The sequence below is a fragment of the Monodelphis domestica genome, chromosome 6 (assembly GCF_027887165.1).
Source record: "Monodelphis domestica isolate mMonDom1 chromosome 6, mMonDom1.pri, whole genome shotgun sequence".
Lineage (NCBI taxonomy): Eukaryota > Metazoa > Chordata > Mammalia > Didelphimorphia > Didelphidae > Monodelphis > Monodelphis domestica.
The window spans coordinates 189626836-189642435 of NC_077232.1; the positions used below are offsets into that span (position 1 = coordinate 189626836).

At 36.8% G+C, this 15600-nt stretch overlaps 1 protein-coding gene across 1 annotated transcript in view; it reads right to left on the reverse strand.

Annotated features, from left to right (window-relative positions):
- Positions 1 to 15600, reverse strand: part of DCHS2 (dachsous cadherin-related 2) — a 361472-nt gene that overhangs the window by 18879 nt on the left and 326993 nt on the right. The window contains exons 14-16 of the mRNA XM_016423164.2: positions 15340 to 15453; positions 6012 to 6223; positions 2708 to 2859 (exon numbers count right to left, since the gene is read on the reverse strand). Coding sequence (XP_016278650.2) covers positions 2708 to 2859; positions 6012 to 6223; positions 15340 to 15453 — 478 coding nt within the window. The remainder of the gene's footprint in view (positions 1 to 2707; positions 2860 to 6011; positions 6224 to 15339; positions 15454 to 15600) is intronic.

Sequence of the window (15600 nt, forward strand, 5' to 3'; positions counted from 1 at the left end):
CTTTAAAAAAATGTTTGTCATAATATAAAATACCTGGGAATCTACTTCCCAAGACAAATGTAGGAATTATATGTACCCAATTACTAAATGCTTTTCATATAGATAAAGTCAGGTATAACAACTGAAAAAATATTAATTGTTCATGAGTAGCCCAAGTTAATATAATAAAAATGACAAGTCTACCTAAATTAACTTACTTATTCAGTGCCATATGAATCAAACTACCAAATAATTATTCTATAGAACTAGATAAAATAATAACAAAATTCATTCAAGAACATCAAGGGAATTAATGAAAAGGAAGGGGACCTGGCAAGACCAGATCTCAAACTGTGCTATAAAGCAGTAATGATCAAAACAGTCTGGAACTGGCTAAGAAATAGAATGGTAGATCAATGGAATAGATCAGATATACAATATACAGGAGTATTTATCACCTACTATTCAATAAACCCAAAGACTTTTGAGGTAATAACTCCTTATTTAACAAAAACTGCTAGGAAAAGTGGAAAATGGTATGGCAGAAATGAGGTATAGACCAATATCTCATACCCTATACCAAGATAAGATGAAATTGGGTATATGATTCTGATATAAAGAATGATAGTATAAGTAATTTAGGGGAATATAGAATAGTTTACCTGCCAGATCTATGGAGAAGGAAAGAATTTGACCAAACGACATAGAGATCATTATAAGATATAAAATTAATCATTTTGATTATATTAAATTAAAATGCTTTTTTACAAACAACATGAATGTTACCATAATTAGAATGGAAAGAGCAATCTGGGGGAAATTTATAACAAATTTCTCTATAAAGAACTCATTTCTTAAATCAAAGTCAAATTTATAAGAATATAAATCAGTGGCAGCTGGGTAGCTCAGTAGATTGAGACCCAGATCCAGAGATGAGAGGTCCTGGGTTCAAATTTGACCTCAGATACTTCCTAGCTGTGTGACCCTCTCAGCAAGTCATTTAATCCCCATTGCCTAGCTCTTACCATTCATTTGCCTTGGAAGCAATACACAGTACTGATTCTAAGGTGGAAGGTAAGGGTTTTAAAACTAAAAAAATTTTTAAAAGAACACAAGCTCTTCCCCAATTGACAAATTGGCAATGGATATGAACAAGCAATTTTCAGATGAAGAAATGAAAATTATCAATAATCTTATGGGAAAATGTTCTAAGTCATTCTTTTTCTTTTCTTTTAAGCCCTTACCTTCCATCTTAGAATCAATACTTTGAATTGGTTCTAAGGCAAAAGAGTTGTAAGGGTTAGGCAATGGGAGTCATATGACTTGCTCAATGTCACACAGCTAGGACCTGTCTGAGGTCAGATTTGAACCCAGGTCCTTCTGTCTCTGGGCCTGGCTCTCAATCCACTGAGCCATACAGATGTCCCCAACTAAATTGCTATTGATTAAAGAAATGCAAATTAAAGCAATGCTGAGGAACCACCTCATACCTATCAGATTGGCCAATATGACAGTAAAAGAAAGTGATAAATATCAGAGGATTTGTGGCAAAATTGGGACACTAATGTAGTGTTAGCAGAGTTGTAAACTGATATGGCCATTCTGGAAGGCAATTTAGAACTATGCCTGAATGGCTATAAAATTGAGCATACCTTTTGTTTCTGTAATGTCACCACTGGGTCTGTATCCCAAAGAGATAATTAAAAAGAGGAAAGGACCTACTTGTACAAAAATATTTATAATAGCTCTTTTTTGTGGTGTCAAAGAATTGAACATTGAGGGGATGCTCATCAACTGGGGAATGGCTAAACGAATTTTGGTATATGCTGATGATGAAATACTATTATGCTATAAGAAATGATAAGCAAAAAAAAAAAAAGAAATGATAAGCAGGATGATATGGAAAAACCTGGAAAGCTCTACATGAACTGATGCAGTGCAAAATAAGCAGAACCAGGACAGCACAGTACAGAGTAACAACAATACTGTATGATGATCAAATGTGAAAACTTGGCCACTCTCAGCAATGCAATGATCTGGGACAATTCTGAAGAACTTTTGATGGGGAATGCTATCCACCTCCAGAGAAAGAACTGTTGGAATTGGATGGGTGCAGAGTAAAGCATACTATCTTTCACATCAGTTTTATCTATAGTTTTATTTTGGGGTTGTGGTTCTATATGAGTGTGCTCTTACAAAAAATGATCAATATGAAGTATGTTTTGCATGATAGTATTTGTATGGCCCAGACCAAATTGCTGATCATCTCTGAGTGGGGGACAGAGAAGAGAGAGAGGGAGATGGTTTGGATCTTATAATTTGGGAAAAGATATATTAAAAATCATTATTAAATGTAATGGGGAAAATAAAATATCTTTGAAATAAAAAAGAAAAGAAATATTTGTCAGTTGATTGATTGACATATATAAAGTAGGCTTTTCTCTAATTAGGAAAATTCTCTCAGGGAAAAAACTCCCCACCCAAAACCCCTCAAAGCTCTATATCATGAGACATTTAAAGAGAATGAAGAAAAAGCCAACATATAATGGTCCCAACTCCAATGGTAAATGTTCCCTGTAGAATTAATACAACAATATGGATGGTCCAAAAAGGAAAAAAAAAACTTTTGACCATTAAAATATGATAAAAGGCATTCTATAATTTAAAGCAATAAGATGTTCAGAAACAAGGGCAAATGTCACACCAAAATGACCAAAATCTGACATACCTGTAGGAACTGGTAAGTTCATAGTCCAGAATTGTATTTGTTGCTATTACACCACTCACTGCATCAATCTGAAAAGCTTCATCCTGGTTGCCAGAGAGGATTGAATACTCAATTTGCCCATTCAAGTCACTGTCAAGGTCAGCAGCAAAAACCTATAGGCATACAAATCTTTGTTAGTCTATTATATGTGCTTCAATGTGTCAAAGAATCTGCGAGTTTATTGATGTGAGTATTCCCAGCACCCAACCTGTGTGACTCTCTCTATATGTCACAGTGATTATAACCAAGTAATTTAGCATCTAAATTTCATTTCATACAGATTTAAGTTGGGGAAAGTGGTCCATTCAATTCTAATAATCAAACACCACACCAGGACATGAAACCCTTTTAGAAAGAGACACATAGGCGACTAACTCGGAATTTGGGGCAATGTATGGAAGCATACTTTTTTTAAAAATTAAACTCTAAGGGGCAGCTTGGTGGCTTAGTGGATTCAGAGCCAGACCTAGAGAAAGGACATCCCTGGGTTCAAATCTGGCCTCAAACACTTCCTAGCTATGTGATTCTGGGGAAGTCACTTAGCCCTCATTGCCTAGCCCTTACTGCTCTTCTGCCTTAGAAACAATAAACAGTATTGATTCTAAGATGGAAGGTTAGGGTTATAAAAACAACAAATTAAACTCTAATTTGTTCAACTAGTTTTCTATTCTTGAACTGAAGATTCAAATGAGACAGTACCCAAACTAGTAGGTAGTATCAGAAAAAGAAACCAACAACAAGTAGGATAGTATAATAGAAAGGATAGAGCATGAAGAGGTTTCAGGGGCTTCATAATTGACTACCTCCCTTTTCAGATGAGGAAATTCAGAGACAAGAAAGATTGACGTGAAGCCAGAAGACTTCGACCTGACTACCAGATTATCTATTTAGTGGACATGTGAATGCTAAGAGTTGACTTCTGTTCTAGCCTGTTTCCTGATCTTATGAGGGAGCTGGAGTCAGTTCTCTTTAAGTTCCTTTCCAACTGAAATATTTTTTGAGGATAGCTTTGCTTTGTTCTGGAGAATTGTCTGAAATGGCATGGTTGGTGAGTGAAGAAGCTAAGAGTAAAGCCCAGGTCCTTTATTCTTTTCCTTAGGCTGAGTTACTTTCTTGACAAGCACATGAAGCTTTAAAATGGCAAAACAATATATTTTCTTCTTTACATTTTATTCTAGGCTACTTGGCAAAAAAATATTGCTAGTACAAAAACCAAGGTGATGAGTTTTTATAAGTTATGGAAGTTTGAGTTTAAAGTGATCTCTACGGAGATGGACATAACCCAAAGAAATTGTGGGGTATATATTTTAAAGAAATTTGATTCTCAACAAGCAGTTATTTGCTTATTTCTTCAAGATGGGTTGTAAATAAACACAATGGGTTTGCATCATTCTCCAAAGACATTTAGTATCTAGACTTAATGGCATCTCAAACATGGAAAACTAATGATTTCTGAGGATATGGGAATCAATAATGCTTAACAACTTTCTGTATTTTTGAGATTTGGGTTGTATAAAAATGTATATATAGTTATATGGAGGTTTGATTTTCTACTACATCTAGACATTAAATTTGAATAATGAAGTCCTAGACTGGGTGGCTACCAGATTTTAAAAATGGGGGGAAAATGACTGTAATCTGAAAAATGAAATATAAGACAACTTCTATAAAGTTTATTTTTAAAAGATCTCCTAGTAAAGTGAGCTTTGGGTGGGTTATAACTATTTGTCCAAAATCATCTTTTTAATCTAAAGGAGATAGAACATATGATTCAATAGAAGAGTGACTAGATCTCAGATTCCATTGGTATTAGGAACTCCTAGGTGAGGAAGCTGTGTAAGATTAAAATTACTATCCAATAACTCCAAGTATCATATTTTATAAGATTTATTAGTAATCACTTGAAGTAAAAGAAATAAAAAGAGCAAAATTAAAAACTTGAGTAAAGAAAAGTTTTCCCAGTCACATTCATGGGGAAAAGCACGAGAGGCAGGGTCACACACAAACTTTTTCTCCAAAACATAAGGACATAATATGAGAAGAAAAGTGGGATGCTGGGAATTAGAGTCCTGGAGAGAAGATTCTAATTATACAGTTGTTTCTAGCCATGTAATTTAGTATGTCAGTTGAGACCTCGGTTTCCTCTAAAACATTTAGGCTAGGCTTCATTATCTTGAAGGATTCGTTTAGATTGGAATCCTGTGAAATGATCTCCAAAATAACATAGCTAACAGTAATGGAGGCTGGATTCACCACCCAGTCATCCCCAGCATGAGGTTGTATCAGCATATTCTACTGTCATATTCTCATGACAGTATGCCATGTCATAAGTCAGATTTTCATGGTTTATGATAAGTTCTCTACAGTTATAGGATGAAAAAGGAACTCCTACTAGGAATGGAAGAGGGGAGACTTCTTTTTTTATACTCTGGGTAGGGGTAGAGAGAGCAATGTGAAATATGATATACAGTGTCAAATGGGAGAATTATGACAACAAAGATCTTCATTTTTTCCCATAGTTATTTTTCCTTGTGAATATAATCTACATAATCTGTACTAAAGGACTCTGCTACCTCCATCTGCTTCTATCTTCATGATTTGGGGGAAATCTTTTAACCTCTCTGAACCTCAGTTTCCTTTATTGTAAAATAAGTTAATTGGATTAGATGGCCTCTGAGTTTTCTTCTAATTATAGTTCTGTGATTGATTGTGCTATTAACACATACCAGAACAATGAAAATTATATTTCAAAAAGTTATTGGAATCTTGAAAAGACTGCAATTGTGCTCTCACCGGAGGTCTCTCTAGGCAGCTCCGTATTGGCCTGAGACAACATTCATTCAATAAGAATCTGATGAGTATGCTAGTATAACCCCAGATGGGAGTCATTATGCCTTAGTGATGTGTGGGTAGTGGATGTAGCCTCCATTACTACCGGCTATGTTATTTGGGAGGTGGTTTCCTCCGGTGCCAATCTAGAGGAACCCTACAAGATGATCACACATAGCCTAAACATTTTAGAAATGAGGAAACTGAGGTTTCAATTGACATCCTGAAGGTCATAAGGATAGTAAGTGATCAGTCAGGTTTTGGACCTCTGATTCTCTGACTCCAAATTTAGCATTCTTTCCACTCTAAGACACTGAAGTCCATTTGAACCTATAAAAGTACTTGATAATCTTCAGTGTTACAAGGAAGGACATAGATCATAGGTATCCTAGTGTATATTTTTTAGAAAAAGCTTACAAAAATCATATTGTCTTACCTGTATGATCTCTGTATTGAAGGGCTGCCCTTCTGCCACTGATGCTTGGTAAATGCTTGGCTGAAAAACTGGTACATTATCATTCACATCTTGTATTAAGACTGCCACTTTGCAGTAGGTTGTATGCCAGCTACTTTCAGCCAAAACAATGAGATTAATTTCGTTTTTGATCTCAAAATCAAGAAACATGGGCTCCTTCACAGTGAGCTCACCTGTAAGAAAAAAAAGAAAAGAAGGCTACGATTATATAAAGACCGAGGATGAAAATGTTAGGAAAGAGTCACTTTATAGGCATTGTTCCCTAAAAAGCAGCTTATTTTATGAATTTACAGTGTAATTTTCAAACTGGAGATATCCCCGATTAAGAGTCTAAATAATACTAATGACACTTTCCAGTGTTTGGGACTTTAATAAAGCTTCTTAAGAAACCTCACAGCTATCTCCACCAGCTTCTGACCAGATGCCACCAAGCCAGGCTGGTTGAAACAGCAAGGCACTCTCAAGATGAGCATGTGCCAAGTTAAATCTCCACCATGACCTTGACCAGCACCTCCCCTGGACCCTGAGTAGAGACAGGCTAAGACCCTGAAGCCAAAAAGCCTTGAGAAGAACAGTGCCCACCTCCCTCACAGCCTAGAAGCTATCATCAAGATGCAGAGGCTGCCATCTATCATGCCATCCACCACCATCACCAACTTAACCAGGCTCTGATGAGAACAGCCCAGGATGCTGACCCCAAGAGCCTTCATAATAGCAAGCTTTCAGTTCTCAAGCATTATTTTGGAAGACAAACCCTAAGGAGACAAGGCCTGGAAATACATCCTACAGGTGCTATAGCCAGTGTTACAGAAGACCCAGAAAAAAGAAAAAAACGTTCTTGTCATGAAGTATTTGGCACTATCAAATGGTTTAACATCCAAATCTGGTAAGATTTTAAGGGAAATGACATTAAGGAAGAAGAATGATTATTTTTCTTTGCTGTTGTACCCTAAGGATAAAAAAACCTTTTTATTCTTGGTAAATGCTTGGCTGAAACTCTCCATAATTATTGACTCCTCCATTTCAATGTGAACTTCTTGAGAGCAGGAATTACCACTTATATTTTTTATCCCTAATATTTGACACAGTGCTTTATACATCATAAATATTAATGGGGACAGCTAGATGACTTGGACCCGGAGTCAGGAAGACCTGAGTTCAAATCTACCTTCAAATAATTACTAGCTATGTGACTATGGGTAAGTCACTCAACCTCTGTTTGCCTTCTTGATCCACTGGAGAAGGAAATGATAAACCACTCTAGTATCTTTGCCAAGAAAACTCTATGGATGGTATAGCCCTAAGGATCATGAATAGCTGGACACCACTGAATGACTGAACAACAAAAGACCTTAAAAATGCTTACTTCCTTTCTCCCTTCTTTCCCCTTCCCTCTTTCCATCCTTCCCTCCTTATTTTCTTTTCTCCTTTTTTCTTTTCTTCTTTGCCTTCTTTTCCTCTTCCTTTCTTTTCCTTCCATTCCTTTGCGACAAACTATTTTTAAAGATTGTCTGACCACCAAAAAAAAATTCAAAAAAAAATAAAAAACAAAACAAAACCACCCTCACACTACTAGTTAAATGGTAGTAGTGATAGTGTAAACTGATATTTCTGGACACTGAGTCAGGGTAGATCAGGAAAAAGAAACTAAAGCTAGTAATGTATTTGGAAATTGGGCTAAGAAGCTATTGCTCCAGCTCTGCTCCTTTTGTACTTTCTTGGTGAATCAATCCACCTTGGATTCAATTAAATTCATTTCAATTCCAAATGCATTCGTTAAGAACTTACTATGTACGGGAGGTGATGTTCTAGGTACTAGAGATAGAAAAACAAAAAATAAATGAAACGTCTCTGCACTCAATGAGCTTATTTTCTTTTTTAAAATTAGATTTTTCTGAAATCTTTTATTTTTACATTATCTATATTCTTATCTCTGCACCCCCTGCCCCAAATCTTCCAGCTACAGGGCACAGAGCGCTAGGTCTGAATTCAGGAAAACTCATCTTCCCGATTTCAAATCTGGCCTCAGCCACTTACTACTGTGTGACTCTGGGCAAGTCACTTAACCCAGTTTCCCTCAGTTTCCTCATCTGTAAAATGAGCTGGAGAAAGTAATGGCAAGTGACCTCAGTATCTTTGTCAAGAAAACCCCAAATGGAGGTTAGAAAGAGTCAGACATGACCAAAACAACTGAACAACAACAAATACTTCTAGCTCATTCCTCTTAGAGATCCATCTTCTAGACCAAAAGAATTCTTTAAAGGGGAAAAAAATGAGAGAGAAAAAATTCAGCCACACTAATTAAAAGGCTAAAAAAAAAGCTGCCATTATATGCATTGCTCCACACCCACTGAGAGCTTATATTCTAATATAATATTCATTCAATCAAGAAAATATCAAAGCCAGCAGACATATGCAAGGACATAAAGGCAATAGTGTTTCCACTTAAATGTAGTTTCTTTGTTCCACTTTTGAAACAGAGATTGTTTTTAGGATTTCATAATTTATACTTTGGCCTTGGGTGCTCAAAATGCTATCTCCAATTTTTTTCTCATTATTAACCCCTATTTTTGTGTCTTCATTTCCAAATTGGTTTCTATTTTAGAATTCAGACCTAATCATTTCCCCTAACCACAGTCAATTGTTACCAATGTCCTCAACAGAAAATTCAGAGCAGACCTCACATGTGGCAGCAGCAGAATCTCTAAGATCTCTGTTGATGGGTTGGTGATGAAAGCAAGTGGTCTTCAGTACATTTTGAGGCCCACATGTCTGAGGGGTGTACAGGGAGCTCCACAGGCTCCAAGGAGCCCGAGTCTGAGGTGGGTCTGAGATGGAAAGCTCCCAGCCCAGGCTTTGTTTCCATCCACAATAGAGCACTTGACATGGTATCATATTCTGTTACTGTTTATGTAGGAAAACAATCATAGAAATGCAACATAAAATTGTTGCAGTGTCACTTTGGAGAAAATGTGCCAATTACAGGGCAGATCAAAGGGCATTTTTAAAAATCAAAGGCTTGTGTTCGACTTTGATAATTGGAATTTTGCACTTGGAGCGGCTCTGTGACTCTAATGCTTTCCTTGCTCTGTTTTATTTTTGGTGTAACAACTGGCATATGCCGAGAAAGGTTTGCAAATCGAGACGCGCAATAAGCAATCTGTGAAATCGTTCTAGGCTGGGACATCCACTAGGCTGACATCCTCCCCTCAGATAGCCATCAAAAATTTCTCAGGGACTTCAAAAGGGAGTAGGAGGCAGTGAGTCAAAAGCTGGATTGGGCTTTGCATTTCCCCAGCAATAAGTTTCCATCTGAAGACTGAGACCTGCCTTTCTCCAGGGGGGTAGAAGACATCATTTGCCATCGCTCCTCATGTCTAGGATAATGTACAAGAACCTGCTTCCCTGCTCTGACTGTGTTTTCCTGTGTCCGTTATTTAATAGCCTAGAAATGGAATGTCACTCATAGGTTTCTCTTCAGATATACACTGAGATATATACATACAAACACCCTGCATTTAGGACTTTTCCAGTGATGGTATTAATTCTTTAAAAAAAAAACAGTGATTAAATAAATATATCAATGAATCTATAAATGTAGAGGTATCTGTATTAAATAATATTGTGATGATATAATAAACAACACAAAATAATAAATTATGTTGCTCTCACATGGAAAAATATGTGTGTGTATATATATACATATAAAAGCACTTGTATATTTACTTAGTATAGACCTGTAATCCCTTCAGTGCTAGTTAGCCCTGATATAGAAACTTCCTTCAATGAGCATCCAGCAGCAATATATCCTAAGGCTACAACTTCAGAAAGTTGCTTGGGGGAGAGGTAGCTGGATAGCATAGTGGATAGAATGCCTACTCTAAAGTTGGGAGGATCAGGTTCAAATTGGACCTCTGATACTTTCTAGCTGAGTGACCCTGAACAAGTCACTTAACCTTGACTGCTTAAACCTTGATGCTCTTCTGCCTTAGAACTGATAGTAAAACAGAAGATAAGGTTTAAAAAAGAAAGAAAGTTACTTGGGGCACTGAGAAATTGAGTGATTTGCTCACCTCTCAGCTAATATGTGTCAGAGGTGGGACATGAAAATGCTATTTCATTATGCAACTCATTATATATTTATATATTTATTACATATGTAGTGTGTGTATGTAATATATAATACACATACATGGTCATATAGATATGTCATTACATCTATGAATAATTTTCAGTGATGGCAAGACTATTAAGACACTAAAAGAATGAAACCACTTGAAAAAGACTTTCTTTTCCTGAGGCTGGTATAAATTATCAGCAGAACGGAGTTTCCTTAAATCAGTTTCATATAGTCAAAGACCATATTACACACCTCTCAAATCTGTATGTCCATGGACAAAATTCACTTGACAAATACTTCTATTATTCAAGAAACTTGATGGGTCTCTTCCCTTAAAATGACATCTCTGCAGCACTGGAAGTTTGGCCATTTTTATGTTTCATGCTAATCTACCAATAATATGATGAATTTTACCATCTGTTATTCACATGAACATTCCGAGTCAAACAACTGTCAGAGCCTCACACATAATCCCACTGGTTTAGTGACTCATAGATTATCTTAAGTAACAGTGATGCATAAAGTTTGGAGACAGAATTCTACTCTGGAATGAAGACTAAGGAACAGTAGGTCAAACTTGGCTCAATAGGTATAGAAAATAGCATTTTCTTCACTCACACACACACTCATGACTTTTTCCTCTGTTGACAAGGGAACCTTTTCCTTTTTTTTTTTTAACAAAATGAGAGGACATCACTGAAGATTTCAATGTTGCTGACTTGTTCCTGCCACATATACACTTCCACATAGTACATTCTATTTGGCAGAGTCATTGTGAAGATTCATTTGTGGGGCACATCTACAGAAGGGGCTGGCAAGCTAGGATGCATGTGCCAAAGAGATATGCAAAGTGATTTTAATAACATGGCCATGGTTATACTAAGATGTTTGGAGGCAAGTTGGATGAAAACGGGAAAGTGTACCTTTAGGCATCATCCCTTTTTCCTTATCAGATTCCCTTTCCATCCCTCTTTTCTGTCCTCTCAGGGCACTCAGATCTATCTTCCAAGCCATGTTGGTGTTATCGGGTAATGACAGAGAGAGAATGAGAGAGAGACAGACAGACAGACAGACAGACAGAGACAGAGAGAGACAAAGAGACAGAGACAGAAAGAGAGACAGAGAGACAGAGAGACAGAGACAGAGACAGAGAGACAGACAGAGACAGAGACAGAGAGACAGAGACAGAAAGACAGAGAGAGACAGAGAGAAAGAGAGTAGGAAAGAGAGAGAGGGAATGTGGGGGAGGGGAGGACGCAGGGAGGGGGAGGGAATGGAGAGAGGTATGGAAGTTGTTCAGTAGTTTCAGTCATGACCCTTTTGTCCCCATGTCCCCATTTGAATTTTCTTGGCAAAGTGATTTGCCATTTCCTTCTTCAGCTTATTTTACAGATGCAGAACTGAGGCCAATAGACGCATCTTCCTGAATCCAAGCCTGACATTCTACCCATTTTACTACCTAGCTTCCGTGCATGTGTACATACACTAGACATATGATATATTATAATCTCTTTATATGTAATATGTACACATATAAACATACCTATGTGTGTATATACATATATATATGTATGTATATACGTGAAATTAGGAATTAGGGAATATTACCAAGGGAAGGAAGTTTCCACCTTGGCAGATATCTCTGCCCTACAGACTATTTTTTCATTCTATCAATTCAAAATAAAATGTCCTGTGTGGGGATGTGGTAATGGAGCTTAAGCTGTGAAGTCAAGAAGTGGAGATAAACCTGACCAAATATACAGAGGATTTTTCATCATTTCTTTTCTTTTTCCTTTTTTAAAATGGATAGTTTCTTATTTTATTTTAGGCTTCAGACTGCTTTATTTTTTCTCCCATTTTTATTGTCATGCAAAGCACACTTCCTTATTGGTCCTTATTGTAAGAACAAAGTCATATATAACTAAAACTCCAAAATAAAACTAACAATACAATGATGTGAAAAAGGACTTCAACAGTTCTTTCTCTGGAGATGAATAGAATTCCCCATCATAATTCTTTCGGGATTGTTCACAGAAGATCTCATTGTTGAGAGTAGCCAAGTTTTCAGAGATAATCATTATTGATTTTCTAATCCCTCTATCTTTCCACATTTTTTCCTGATCAGTTCAACTAGACTCTAGGTAGGCACTTCATTGGCTACAAGCATTAAACTTGGCATGACAACACCCTAAGTTCAAATTCTATCTAAGTTGTGTGACCCTGGAGAAGTCATTTATCTCATACTCATTTTCTTTATCTGTTAAAATGGAATTAATAATAGTATCTATTTGACAGAGTGGTGAAGATCAAATGAGATAATACATTAATGGCTCTTTGTAAAAAGTAAAAAGCTACATAAATTATTGTTATTGTTATTGTTGTTGTTATCCTCAATGCTTAAATCCCTTTTCCATTTGTTCTGTCAATACTTATGTCTTTTCAAACCTCTACAGCGGAGTTATTCTGAATTGGTTCTTGAAGGTCCTGAAATGACATTATGATAAGATCTGGAGCCCTATGTGGAGGCAATAAAGATCCTGCTTTTTATCTTCATAAAGACATTCATATTTGTTGATTTCTCTTCTCTTCACTCAAGGCCACAAGCCCAGGTTAAGTTCTTCATTGTCCTTCATCTGTAATAGCCTCATAATGAATAGCCTTACTTCTCCCTGCTTCCAGTCTCTTCCCTCTTCAATCCATTCTCTATACATTTGACAAAACAATCTTCCTAAAGTATGAGTCTCAAAATCATTAGTAGTCCATCATTGTCTCTAGGATAAAATACAAGTGCTCCAGCAGGGCATTTACAATCTTGGAGGGCTGGTTCCAGCCAGTTTTTTTTTTTCTAAATTTATTTCTTGTTACTATTCTTAACGATTTTGATGTCCTCTCTAAATTGGAATACAAGTAGTCCCTGAATTTACACCTGTAGCTCCTTTCTCCATGATTTTCCCAGTAGGCCCCCTTTGCCTAAAACCTAAGGGAATGCATACCTTTCTCACTTCTATTTCTTAAAATCCTTAGCTACCTTCAATGTTTAGTTCACCTATTATCTCCTACAAAGAGACTTTCCTGATCTTTTCACTTTTTTATAGTCCTCCCTCCTCAATTCATGTCTTTAGTTCTTTTTTTTTTTGTGAAAACATGGGTTTTATTTTTTAGATAACAACAATAATACATATTTGTTATAAATATGTAATAAATTATAATAAATAGGCTTATTCAAGAGAAACAAATTATCACATTAGCTATGTCTGAAAATCTATATCTCATTCTTTCCCCCTCCCCAAGAAACCAGATAATATCATAGAGACTACACATATATTCTCATATAACACATATTTCCCTGTTCATCATATTGTGAAACAAGAGACATACTGCTTACAGAAGAGAAAAATTCATGGAGGAAATAACATAAAGAATGGTATGTTTCAATCTGCATTTGGACTATGTGTATTCCTTCAATGGTGGTGAATATCCTTTTTTATCATGAGGTCTTTGGGAAAACGATGAGTTGGGAGAGGAAGAGGAGAGGGAGAGGGAGAGGGAGAGGGAGAGGGAGAGGGAGAGGGAGAGAGGGAGAGAGAGAGAGAGAGAGAGAGAGAGAGAGAGAGAGAGAGAGAGAGAGAGAGAGAGAGAGAGAGAGAGAGAGAGAGAGAGAGAGAGAGAGAGAGAGAGAGAGAGAGAGAGAGAGAGAGAGAGAGAGAGAGAGAGAGAGAGAAAGGGAGAGAGAGAGGGAGAGAGAGGGAGAGAGAGGGAGAGAGAGAGAGAGAGAGAGAGAGAGAGAGAGAGAGAGAGAGAGAAAGGGAGAGAGAGAGGGAGAGAGAGGGAGAGAGAGAGAGAGAGAGAGAGAGAGAGAGAGAGAGAGAGAGAGAGAGAGAGAGAGAGAGAGAGAGAGAGAGAGAGAGAGGGGGGGAGGGAGAGAGAGAGGGAGGGGGAAGGGAGAGAGGGGGAGAGGAAGAGAGAGAGAATGGGAGAGAGAAATGATGGTTTTGGACAGGTAAGAGCTCAAGGTTTGAGAAGGCTTTCAGCTGAACTACTTGATATCTCCTCTAATGATGCACCAGGGTGAAGGAGTACATAAATGAAAACCTAGCATGCAAATCTGAAAGTTTGTTGGCTTCTGAGCCAGACCCCAAAACTCATTTCATTCAGCCCTGGGTCTCTACAAACTGGAATGGAACTGGGCGGGGGGGGGGGGGTGTGTATGAAATTCTCTAAGTAAAAATTCTCGCATGTGCATATAATCTAGATTAAATAAGACAGTTATATGTCAATAGAGTAATTATTAAAAGCATTCTCCCTGAGGTTTGAGAATGAAGAAGTAGATATGGATCTACTACATAGTTGTTAGTCATCAAAAGCATGTTTCCAATAATCAATTGGTATTCATTTAAAACACAATAATGGTCTCATTAAAGCTAAATTAAATGCATACAGTATTTGGGAATAATTTCTTTACCACCACACAGAAACCTTTTCAGCTGTCCTTTTTTGTTGCATTGTTGACATTCAGTGGCGAATTAGAAAAATCTCAAGAAAATTCCCCAGGGCTATACATATGTACTTATTTTTAATTCAACCTGGGTACCAGTGATCTACTCAACAGTACATCTCCAAGTCTCCACAAAAAGATTAGTAGCTGAAATTGAAAGCTAATACAGTTGGAGTTTTAGAGTTTCTAAAAAGGTAGGATAGGTCTTTCCTCACGTGACTGCATAGAGAATACATTTCCTGGAAAAGAATATGGTTAGAGTTTGCCTCTCTGACGAAAGACAATTTCAAATTATCTTTTGTTCATTATTTGAATATACACTTTATTTTTTTACTCATTTGGAGTTTCCAAGTCATCAGAGGCTAATGATAGTCGATAAGATTTTGTAACTGAAATACCACGTATCTATGTATGAATTCCAAATTAAGCTTTACCCCATTTTTATCTTTGATCTCTGAAGTAGTTGTGTGTGTTTTTTTTTTAACCTTTACATTCTCTCTTTGTATCTATTCCAAGGCAGAAGAAGAATAAGAGCTAGGCAACTGGGGTTAAGTGATTTGCCTAGGGTCACACAAATAGGAAGTATCTATATTCACATTTTAATTAACTCAGGACCTCCACTCAATGGTTTTAAATGTAAAAAATAAGTATGGCTTAAAAGGCAAATGGTTTACCTGTTGTAGAGTTTAAGGAGAATACTCCATTTTCATTTCCACTAAAAATCCAGTATTTTATGCTTTTCCCACTGGTCTCTGGCATGAAGGCTTTGACAGTCATAATGGAAGTATCTGCAACAATTGAATAAAAAATATTTCAGAAATAGAATTTTTAAGGGAGAAAATCAATTAACATATAAGAATTTTTTTTAGTACCTACCTTTTGCACAAAACATTAGGTACCTAATCACAGAGGTTCAAATAATCAACATGACACAT